Genomic DNA, 12,129 nt, shown 5'->3' on the forward strand with positions numbered 1-12,129 from the left:
AATTAGGCGATTTCAGTCCCAGAACCGAGACAAAGCGAGATCAATGGTGGCTGGAGTCCTAGGACCCAGCATCTGAGCACAGGGATTCAGGTATAGTGGCCAAGGGCAAGTGGCCTTTGGCAGAGGTCTCAGCAGAGCAGCCAGGGCCCATCGGGTGGCTGCTTGGGTGATAGAGATGCTTTCCTGGCTTAGAGAGGTGGATTAGCTTACCCAAGAGCACACAGGAGCTAGGAGAGGTCCCAGGGGAGGGCTGTTATGCCAGAGGACTGGCAGGTGGCCTGTGCCCACACCTCTGATGAACACCTGGGTGTGGCTAAGTCTGCAGGGGCATCAGATGGCCACCATCCAATCAGAGGTGATGCGAGAGGAAAAGGGAGAGGATACCAACATTGTACCAATCCCTAGCGCCAATCTGTACCAGAATCATGGGTTTAAAATGTGTAATCCTCAACCCTGCCCCATCCTCTTGAGAGACTCTGTTTCAGGAGGTCTAGAGTGAAGCCCAGGAAGCTGCATTTTATTTCAGTGGCGTCTGAGTGATTCTGCCACAGGGCAGCCCAGGACCATGCATTTGGGAGCCACTGGCCCCAAAGGGGAATTTTCCCACGGGGTCCCAAGGCTCTCTCCTGCCCCATCCTGGTTTGCCTTTGGAGAAGGGACTTCAGAGGAGGAATTGGGGGTATCCTTGGGTGTTTCTGCACTTGGTCTAATATTGAAATAGGACAGGGAAAAGTAAAAAGAGCTGGCCCATGAAAAAGCCTGGTTTCCATCTTGAACCTCTCACATCCTAGCTGTGTGACCTCAGACAAGTAACTGACCCTGTCTGAATCTTGTTTTCCCTTGAGTGAGATGGGGCCAATAATACTGAACCAAGAAAACTATTATGAGGATTATATCAGATGATGTAAAGGGCTTAGATCAAGCCTGGCTCTTAGCAAATGCTTGGGAAGTGGTGCTACCACCATTAATTTTGTCTTTTCTTATTTGACATCTATCCTCAAGTGCCCACCTGCTGGTTCAACAGAGGAGGAAGCTGGGGAAAGTGGCACAGCTCTCCTGAGATCCTGGAGATGCAGTCCTTGCTGGGCTGCACCGTGGCTGGGTTGTGGGTGTTGGGATGCACAGCGGGGTGTGGGTTGAGAGGCTGGACAGTAGAGGCAGTCAGACCAACCCTCTGCACGTTCCTGGCCCTCACCCTGGTCCTCTCTCTGCAGTGGAGCCGACTTGCTCGCTGTCAACTCCGATGGGAACATGCCCTATGACCTCTGTGAGGATGAGCCCACCCTGGATGTCATCGAGACGTGCATGGCGTACCAGGGTAAGGGCAGGGCCGCCGGCTGTGCAGTGGGCTGGGTGTGGGGCTGTGGCGAGCATCTCTCAGATCAGTGCAGATGAACAAGTTACCTAGAGGCAGGCCTATCGCTTAGTGCTCAGGACCTGGGACGGGACCCCACGAAGGTTGTTACCCACGTGATGGACAAGATGCGAACACAGAACAAGCCTGGAAAATGAGCTGTGCACAAGGAGGGGCGTGGCTGTCTTCTGTGTCACCCACACGCATGGGCAGCCTCAGCTGGCCCCGTCTCTTCAGCAGCTGTGACAGTTCAATTCAAAACATCCACAATAAATATATATTCCCATTTGGGAAAATACAAAGTCAAGAACATTCACGGCTGCCTGCTCTGTGCCAGGCACCACTTGGGCTGCCAGGGACCCCGGATAAACAAGATGTGGGCTGTTCTCAGCTCACAAATGAGCTTCAGAGAGGAAACAAATGCAGCCCGCCCCCGCCACCCCAGTACATGCTCCTGAAAGGCCTCCTCTTTAGAAATATATCTCAAATCCAGACCCTGGACTGCAGTCTGAGGTCCTCCCCTCATCTCTGCCCTTGTGTTTCTGCCCAGATGGCTGCAGGAACCTCCCTTTTGGCCTGCCCATTCCCTGGCCCTGGAGCTTTCTCTGTCCACTTTCTGTAGACCTTCCTAATAATTTTTGTGCCAGTCTGGTGAATCTGTGGACCCACCCCTTCTGTATTTTTAAATGCATTTATCAAAGCCATAGGATTATAAAGGAAACCACTGCTATTGAAGTAGGGCTCCTCAAATACTTTTAAATGTATAGTATAGAAACTTCATTGATTCCTGAAACAATAAAATAACATGGTGTGAAAATACCTATAGTTTCTGTTGGTGACAAAGTCATGGGCACTGCCAATTCTACTATGAATTTAGACTAAAAGGAAATGCTATATCTCATTGAAAAGTTAGTGAAAGTAAGACTTCTCTGGTGGTCCAGTGTATAAGAATCTAAGAATGCACTGGCAGGCAGGGGACGTGGATTTGATCCCTGGTCCAGGAGGATTCCACATGCCTCTGAACAACTAAGCCCGTGTGCACCAGAGCCCCTGCTCCCCAACACAAGAAGTCATCACATTGAGAAGTTTAGACACCAAAACTAGAGGGTAGATCCCACTCGCCACAACTAGAGAAAGCCCACACCCAGCAACAAAGACACAGCACAGCCAAAAAGAAACAAACAAATAAAAAATTAGTGAAAATAGATCATTCTTTTTCTCCCTTCAAGTTTACAGACCTCCCCTGAGTTCTATCCAAGAATGCTTGCTCTCATTGACCTTTTTTTCAGAGCAAATCACTCTCTCCTTAGTAGCTGCCAGTAACACTTAAATTTTAGCTAGAGATTCAGGCTTGAAAATGTGTTTCTGAGTCCCTCCACCTCGATTTATTCAGCTCTCCATTCAGAAGTGATATATTCAGTAATTCAGTTGTGGCTGTAATAGCGATTCACTGAGCGTGCCTGGTGCTGCAAACACAGCTGTGGATGAAGTGGAAGAAATGAACAGAGACCTGGTCAGATACAGTGGGCAGGGGAGGCCAGCTGAGGAGGTGATCCAGGCTGGACCTAAAGGATGAGACGGAGCCAGGAATTTGAGCAGCTGGAGGTGGGTAGGTGGGTGGTCGGGACTGCCAGGTAGAAGAGCTGTGTAACAGTCATTGATATTAATACAGCGCCAACTGGGTTCCAGGCTCTTGTTCGTGGCCCAATATGTGGTGTTCATTTTCACTGGGCCTGGGAGAAATGATCTCTGAGCGCATCTGTTTACTGCCTTGACTGGCAGACCCTAGGAAAGAGGAGTCATACCTCCCTACCTCTGCCCTCCCTCCCCTCCCCCATGGGTTCTCTGCCTGGGAGTGCTGACTCAGTGCCACCCCCCCCCCGCCCCCACTGCAGGCATCACCCAGGAGAAAATCAACGAGATGCGGGCAGCTCCTGAGCAGCAGATGATTTCGGACATTCACTGTATGATCGCAGCTGGCCAGGACCTTGACTGGGTAGATGCCCAGGGGGCCACACTGGTGAGGAGAGGGGCCAGGCTATATTGGACTGGGGGGTTAGGACCAGAACTCAGACCAGCTGGAGCTGAATGGGGAGGTCCAGTCTACACAGAGGGGGCCTGTCTGTAGCCTTGGACTTCCTCCCCCTTTTGGGGACAGGGTTCTCTCTGGAATGTGGAGTTAGCAGAGCAGGGATCAGCTTCTTTGAGAAGCTGGGGCTGGGAGTTGGGAGCTGTGGGTTGGGGAGGCTTGGCTCTGCCATTCACCTCTTTGTCTCCAAGCTTCTCCTTTACCTCACGTTGCAGGTGTCCATTCTGAGTTCATTATTTCCACCTCCTCCCATGATGTCTCCTGCTTCAAGATGAGTGCCACATTCATCCACTCATCCAGGCCATCTTGCTTTGCACTATTCATTCTCCTACCTCAATGTACCCTCTCCCACCTCAGTGCCTTGTTTCATTGTCTGTCCCTGATGTTGCTGCAACAGCCTCTCTTCTGGTTCCCTGACGTCAGAGCCCAGACACCCCAGGGACCCATCCTGTGGTTCACACATCCATCCATTGGTCCTCCCATCCATCCATTGGTCCACCCATCCATCCATCAGTTTACCCATCCATCCATCGGTTCACCCATCCATCCGTTCACCCATCCATCCATCGGTCCACCCATCCATCCATTGGTTCACCCATCCATCCATTGGTTCACCCATCCATCCATTGGTCCACCTATCCATTCTTTGGTTCACCCATCCATCCATTGTTTCAACCATCCATCCATCGTTTCACCCATCCATCCATCGGTTCACCCATCCATCCATCGGTCCACCCATCCATCCATCGGTTCACCCATCCATCCATCGGTCCACCCATCCATCCAGCGGTCCACCCATCCATCCATCGGTTCACCCATCCATCCATTGGTTCACCCATCCATTCTTTGGTTCACCCATCCATCCATTGGTTCGCCCATCCATCCATTGGTCCGCCCATCCATTCATTGGTCCACCCATCCATCCATTGGTTCACCCATCCACCCTGTCAACATACACATCCTCTGTCCCACATACTTTACTAGACATTAGAGATAGAGAATGATGGAATCTTCTCTCTCTCTATCTGCCTCATTAGCTTCACTCACTGTTTCAATTCAAATGTCAGTGAAACCTTCTTGATCTTTCTTCATAGGCCTTCATAGCATGATACAGCTCAGTATTGGGGAAGTCTGCTTCTGCAGCCTCTAAACTGAGAACTAGAACATGGCCTTGGAAGCCCCCCTCAACCTTGCCCATGGCTGGGCCCATCCTGTTCTAGGCTTGGGGTCCATGTGATTGTGAGCACTCAGGGTCTCAGAATCTTCAGCTTTTCAGGTAGGGCTCAGCAGTACCAAGTTCCCTCACTGCCCCTCAGGCCTGACCTGGTAGCCCAGATGTGATCATTGGACTTCTCCCATCCCGTTCCTGAGTCCCACCCTCTGTCTCATCCCCCTTTCTTTTTTTTTAAAATAAGACTTCTAAAATTGATTATTGGTTTATTTCAGTGACATATAGTTGCTTTATAATATACTAGTTTCAGGTATATGACACAGTGATTCAATATTTTTTATAGATTATACTCCATTAAAAATTATTACAAGATAATGGCTATATTTTCTTGTGCTGTACAACATACTTTGCTTATTTGTTTTAGTAGTTTGTGCCTCTCAGTCCTCTACCCCCATCTTTCCCCTCCCCCTTCCCTCTCTCTGTTAGTGAGTCTGTTTCTGTTTTGTTACATACATTCGTTTGTTTTTTAAATTCACATGTAAGTGATAACACAGAGCATTTGTCTTTGTCTTCTTTCATGAAACATAAGGCCCTCTTGGTCCACATGTGTTGCTGCAAATGCCATTATGTCATCCTTTTATATGGCTGAGTAGTATTCCATTGCCTGTATATACCATACCTTCTTTATCCATTCATCTGTTGACAGACACTCAGGTTGCTTCCATATCTTGACAATTGTAAATGATGCTGCTATGAACACTGGGGTGCCTGTATCTTTTTGAATTAGTGTTTTCATTTTCTTTGGATATATATCCAGCAGTGGAAGTAGTTCTCTTTTTTAGGTTTTTGTGCCTCCTGCTCTTTTCTAAGGAAGGGGTCCCTGCTCAGCCCAGCACTCAAGAGTTGAGTCAGGTAGTTGGATTGAACGCTGCATGAAGACTGGACGAAGTTTTGGCCAGGCTGTGCCAGGACACTGCCCGCCCTGGATGGGGCTCCGTTGGGTCTGTGGCTCAGCCCTGTAGACACAGGGGTCTGCTCCTCTTGGGCTGGCCTCAGAGCGGCTTCACTCACATGGCTGGGCACACACTAGGTCTCAGTTCTTCCCAGTGAAGCAGGGAGGCGTACCTTCCCCAGGGGGCTGTTGGGAGGACTAAATGAGATTCTGCATGTAGCTGCTCAGCACAGAGCCTGTAAACTCTCAATAGATTCTGGTGATTAACTCATTATTATTATTAACATGATCACTTCTATTTATATAATAAATAGCAAGGTCCTACTGTGTAGCACAGAGAACTATATTCAATGTAATTATAGTTGTAATCCTCTGTAATGGGAAAGGAAATCTGGGAAAAAATATATGCAGGTGAATAACTGAATTGCTTTGCTATATACCTGAAACATTGTAAATCAACTATACTTTAGTAAAACAAAAAATCAAAAAACCCACCAATATCACTCTCCCAGTCATAACTTTTTATTCCCAGCTATGTATGTGGCCCTACAGTTTTTAATGTCTGGCTGGCTGTGTGTCATTCTTAATAGCTGGCAAGCATCAAACATTTATAAATCAGATAGTGATACCAGTTTTCATGTGTGCCTGTTCCAGATCATACCCTGTTTTTTTTTTTTCTTTCTGAAAATTAAAAAAAAGAAAAAAACCCAAAACCTCTGTTTGCCAGAAACTTATAGCAACCTGACCCCCGGATGACGCGGCATCTGGCCATTAGGGCTGTGTTCTGTTGGACCTCTGAGACCCCATCTACAGGGCTCAGTGCATAGTAAGCACTCAGTAAATGCTGATGCCTTAACGACAGGGGCTTGAAGACGGAAGAGAAGCCCCTTCTCCCTTACCTTCCTTTTCCATACTGCAGACTTACTAATGCTCTGTCACGTGGCTGGTATCTTCACCTCCTTCTATTCCATTCTACGGCCCTAAATATGATCTGGGCCTTGAGCCGGGGAATGGGCTCTCCTGCTTCCAAATGAGGGACCAGCCCCCGTGGGGAGTGCTGACCCCTTTCCTCTCCTTCAGCTGCACATAGCTGGAGCCAACGGATACCTGCGGGCAGCCGAGCTCCTCCTGGACCATGGTGTACGCGTGGATGTGAAGGACTGGGATGGCTGGGAGCCCCTGCATGCGGCTGCCTTCTGGGGACAGGTAGTTGTCACCCACAGTGCTGTAAGAGAGGCCAGCTTATGGCCAACCTGCTGACCTTTGGGCTGGGAGTTGGTTCAGAACACCCGACCCATTTAGGGTGTTGACTACAGCTAGCGTGTAGGATGTGAAAAGACCTACGGAGTTTACAAAAAGGATTGTCAAGTTGTGTCCTAACAAGATGACAATCCAATTTGCCAAATTAGAAAATTTCCCACATTTCTGTCTTGAGTTTTTCCACTTGTTTCCCAGATAGAAATCTCTGTAGCTTTCGCCATTCCTCTTTAAACACTTGACAGCTCTGGAGTTATAGCTGACTCCTTCTGTCCCTCGGTATGGCTGAGTCATGCTGGAGGAGGTGTCAAGCCTATTGCATTTGCCGGAGTTCCCGGCTTTAGGGAGCAGAGCCTTCCCTGGGAGTCAGCTTTGCCCTACCATTCTTTGGATCACATCCTAAGAAGCTTTGAACTCTCACTCTCTCCGACTCCTAGGCTTTCTCAGCTGTGGGCAGGGGGGAACCCGGGCTTCTTCCTGTGTTTCAGATGCAGATGGCAGAGCTGTTGGTGTCCCATGGGGCCAGTCTCAGTGCTAGGACATCCATGGATGAGATGCCAATTGGTAAGTTCAGAAGGACCACGCCTGCACTCATTGATTTTTTTGATGAGTGGAGGATAAATGGTTGAATATATGGTTGGATAGATGGTAGATGGATAGTTTGATGAATAAATTAATGGGTGGTAGATTAATGGATGGATAACTGGGTAAATGTATGGATGAATGAATTAAGAGGATGGGTGGGCAGAGGATGAATCTATGGATGACTGGTTCAGCGAATAGGTAGACAGATGAACTAAAGGATGAGAGGGACTGAGTGGGTGGGGATATATGATTTCAGGCTCTTTTCATAATGTCTTGCTTGGGCTCTGTGGGGTACCTTCTGGTTTCTCTTGATATATTTTCTATCAGTGGAGAATTGATGACTCCTCTTGGAAGCGATCAAAGGTGTATGAATCCTTCAGTCATATCTGTGAATTGGGACTGTGCATGGGACCTGGGGTTTCCTCTTCTTACACTCCTCTAAGGATTGGGTTGTAGCCCAGGAAATAAGGCTGGCACTGCTTTCTTCCCTCCAACCACACCCCAGAAGATGTGAATTTTCAGTGGGTCTGGGGGGCCCTCGGGGATCACCAGCCCCTTCTCTGCCCCCTACCATGGACTCCTCCACCCTTTCAGACCTGTGTGAAGAGGAGGAGTTCAAAGTCCTGCTGTTGGAGCTGAAACACAAGCATGATGTGATCATGAAGTCGCAGCTGAGGCATAAATCATCTTTGAGCAGGAGGACGTCCAGCGCGGGCAGCCGAGGGTGAGCTGGGGGCGGGACAGCCAGGGGCGCCCAAGGATGCTCCTGCCCATGGAGCCTGGAAGCAGCCTCCCAGTACCCCCCTCTCCCCTTAGGAAGGTGGTACGTCGAGCCAGCCTGTCCGACAGGACCAACCTGTACAGGAAGGAGTATGAGGGAGAGGCTATACTCTGGCAGCAGCGGAGTGCATCCGAGGATCAGCGGAACTCCACCTACAACGGGGACATCAGGGAGACCAGGACAGACCAAGAGAATAAGGACCCGGTGAGAGCTTGCCTCCCACCCAGCCCCAGTGAGCACTGCCGTGGGAGGGGAACGGCTGGAACCCCAGCCTGGCGTTGCTTCTTTATTTCAGAGCCTTCGGAGGGAGGTCAGCTGGCCATCGCCCTTAAACCAGCTGGGTCCTGTCTGAGGGGGTGCCTACCATGGTTATTGAGGCAAGTGTAGGACGTGTTCACGTCAGAGCTGGGTGATTGGCACACAGTAGGGGCTCATAACTGCCAGGGAGTGAGTGATCACCATGTGCCTGCTTGAGCTCCAGCAGAAGAGAGATTTTATTCTGGCTTCCCAGAGGAAAAGGTTCAGTAGGGCGGCCACTCTGGGAGAGAAGGGTGTTAAAACTTTTTTAGGGGAAACCTAACAAGATGTTGAGAATTGTGTTGAGATATCGGGTTGGAAGAAAATTTTTGAAAAATATAGGGGCTGGCTATAGAACGTCTAAGAAGCTGGCTCTAGGAGTAGATAATGATCTGGGCATTAAACCGCTTTCCTAAGATGCTGTATTGTTTTCTGAGAACTGTTGTAATGAATTACCGCAAACTAGGTGGCTTGAAGCGAGAGAAATGTCTTTTCTCCCAGTTCTGGAAACCAGAAGTCTAAAACTCAAGTTGTCTACAGGCTTGGTTCCTTCTGGATATCGGAAGGGGCCTCTGTTCCATGCCTGTCTCCTAGCTTCTGACATCTTGGGCATTCCTTGGCTTTTTGCTATCGTGCCTCCAATCTCTGCCTCTGTCTCCATGTGGCCTTCATTGTGTACGGGTCTGTCTCTATTTTCTCTTAGAAAGACACCAGTCATTGGATTAGGGCCCACCCTCGTCCAGTGTGACCTCATCTTAATGTAACTGATTACACGTGTGAAGACTCTACTTCCAAATAGGGTCACACTCAGAGATGTGGGGTGGATGTGAGTTTCGGGGGGACACTATTTGACTCAGTACAGATGCATTCAGGCCCGTGCCTGGCTGCAGTCTTGCTGAGTAGAATATGCAAGTTTGGGGCCAGAGCAGAACTACTGGGCACAAGAAGGAAGGGGCTGACCATACCAGCAGTGGTGTACCTTTGTGGTTCTACCATCACACAAAGAGCAGCTGAAAACATTTCTAGTTCCTGTTGCTTGGGGGGATGCAAAATGTCTCAGTGGGACCCTGCTTCCCTGTGTGAACAAGGAGGTCATGTGAGGGCTTGTCTTGCCGGCAGGAGTGAAGGCATCTGCTCTAAAGAATCTCCATTGTGAGAGGAGTTTGGAGGAGAATAGATCCATGTATATGTCTAGCTGAGTTCCTTTGCCGCCCACCTGAAACTGTCACAATATTGTTAATCAACTATACTCCAATATAAAATAAAAAGAGTAAAAACAAAAAGAGGGACTTACCTGGTGGTCCAAGGGCTAAGACTCCTTGCTCCCAGTGCAAGGGACCTGGGTTTGATCCCTGATCAGGGGATAAACCACAGCTAAAGACCCAGCGCAGCCAAATAAATGTTAAAAAGAAAAAAGATTCGATGCCAAGTGGTTTTTTTTAAAAGAGAGAATCCCCACTGAAACGCCGATTGGGATGGAGCCCGCACACTCGGAGCTTTTGTTCTGCCCCTGCCCACCTAAGCTTGGGGGTTAGGAAAGAAGAGCTGTAGATTGGAATCAAATCCCATTTCAGATGCTTCCCCGATATGCTTTAATTCTCTTTTCTTTGTGATTGAGGTGTAGCTTCTATAACCTACAGAAATCTTAAACGAATTTGTCAATGACCTCTTTCCAATGAGTACACGCATTTCTGTCACCCCAGAAAGCTCCTACGTTCCCTTTTCCAGGCAGCCCTTCTACCCCACAGATATGAGTGTGTGCTTAGTCACTTCAGTCGTGTTCAACTCTTTGGGACCCCATGGACTGTACAGCTCTCCAGGCTCCTCTGTCCGTGGGGATTCTTCAGGCAAGAATACTGGAGTGGGTTGCCATGCCCTCCTCTAGGGGATCTTCCCAACACAAGGTTTGAACCCAGATCTCCCGCATTGCAGGCAGATTCTTTACTGTCTGAGTCACCAGGGAAGCCCAGCTCAACCTGGTGCTCTGTGATAATCTAGAGGGGTAGGATGGGGGGTAGGGTGGGAGGGAATTTCAAGGGGGTGGGGCTATATGCATACCTATGGCTGATTCATGTTGATGTCTGGCAGAAACCAACCCAACATAGTAAAGCAATTATCCTCCAATTAAAAGAGAAATGCAGGTTCTCAGGCCCCACACGAGATAGACTGAATCATAAACCCTGGGGCTGGGACTCAGCACTCTGTGTTTTAACCAGCCCTCCAGAGGATTCAGATGCATGCAAGAATTTGAGAACCACTGATCTAAGGGTGTGTTTGCTCAGCCTGACTCCCAAGTCAGATTTCTGACAGAACTCTGCACTGATAGCCCCCAGGGCTGGCTGTGGTACCCACTTTTGGCAGAGCTGACTCCCTGATAGCAGGCACAGCCGTGATAAGACAACCCTGTCTCTTCAACCAGTGGTTCATGATCTAAATTGTACAAGAAAATCACCTTGGGGAGGTGTTTTGTTTTTGTTTTTAAAAAACTTGATGTCCGGACTATAATCTCAGTTAATTAAATCAGTCTCCAGGCTTCGGACTCAGGCATTGTATTTGTTCATTTATTTATTTATTAACAAATAGGCTTTATTTTTTTGGTTTATTTCTAGGTTTACAGAAAAATAAGTGGGGGGACTTCCCTGGGGTCCAGTGTTTTAGCTCTGTGCTTCCACTGCAGGGGGCAGGGACTGGGGGACTAAGATCCCACGTGCTGTCCTGTGGCCAAAAAAAGTTTTTTGTGTGTCTTTTGACCTTGTTTATAGTGATTTTTGGTATGCTTTATATTTTTGTTACTGTCAATGTATCCACCTTTTCCTTAGAGTTTCTAGGTAGCACCTCCTTTTAAAGCTCTTGTTACCCAGGGATTTCTGGGTGTAAAAGATCTCTGAGTAAGAACCTCTCCCATTTGGAGAAGAGCTATCCCAGGAATATAGGGAGAGGATTCTCAGTGACCAAAAAGCCCAACTAAGATTGACTTACAGACGCAAAAAGAATGCACTGGCTTGGTTAACTGGAAAGTCTGGGCCAACTGGATGCGGGGGCTCAGAACATATCATCAGGGGACTTCCCTGGCAGTCCAGTGGTTCAGCCTTCACCTTCCAATGCAGCGGGTCTGGGTTAAATCCCTGGTCAGGAAGATAAGATCCCGCATGCCTCGAGGACAAAAATCTAAAACATAGAAACAGAAGCAATGTTGTAATAAATGCAGTAGAGACTTTTAAAATGGTCCACATAAAAAAAAATCTTTAAAAAAGAAAACGTATCACGAGGGTGCAGTGTCTCTGTCTCATGCTCTCTCTTCCTTAATGTTGGTTTCACAGCCAAGCAGACCTTTTAACGCACTGTCTCCCCAGTTTATGATTCTCACCCCTGCAGTTCCTATAGAAACAGAGCTGCTCTTCCCCAGTTTTTCTAGTTTTTCTAGTAAGTCCCAGGGTTGAGTTTCATGGAACCAATTTCTGAACCCATTCCTGAACCAATTCCAATAGTGAGTTTATTGATTGGCCAGGTCCTGGGGTTATGGTTTATCTCCTGGAGCAAAGATGGGAGTCAGTTGGGTCTGTCAAAACCCACAACTGGTGAGACTCCCCAAAGGAAAACGGAGGTCTTATTACCCAGGTAGGGAAAATGGAAGAGGATGGTT

At 48.4% G+C, this 12,129-nt stretch overlaps 1 protein-coding gene across 3 annotated transcripts in view; it reads left to right on the forward strand.

Annotated features, from left to right (window-relative positions):
* PPP1R16B (protein phosphatase 1 regulatory subunit 16B) overlaps nt 1-12,129 on the forward strand; it is a 110,071-nt gene that overhangs the window by 92,946 nt on the left and 4,996 nt on the right. For all 3 annotated transcript variants that reach the window (XM_004014571.5, XM_042230130.1, XM_027977192.2), the window contains 6 exons: nt 1,215-1,318; nt 3,250-3,374; nt 6,647-6,772; nt 7,312-7,387; nt 8,003-8,132; nt 8,225-8,393. In XM_004014571.5, coding sequence (XP_004014620.1) covers nt 1,215-1,318; nt 3,250-3,374; nt 6,647-6,772; nt 7,312-7,387; nt 8,003-8,132; nt 8,225-8,393 — 730 coding nt within the window. The remainder of the gene's footprint in view (nt 1-1,214; nt 1,319-3,249; nt 3,375-6,646; nt 6,773-7,311; nt 7,388-8,002; nt 8,133-8,224; nt 8,394-12,129) is intronic.

The sequence above is a fragment of the Ovis aries genome, chromosome 13 (genome assembly GCF_016772045.2).
Source record: "Ovis aries strain OAR_USU_Benz2616 breed Rambouillet chromosome 13, ARS-UI_Ramb_v3.0, whole genome shotgun sequence".
NCBI lineage: Eukaryota > Metazoa > Chordata > Mammalia > Artiodactyla > Bovidae > Ovis > Ovis aries.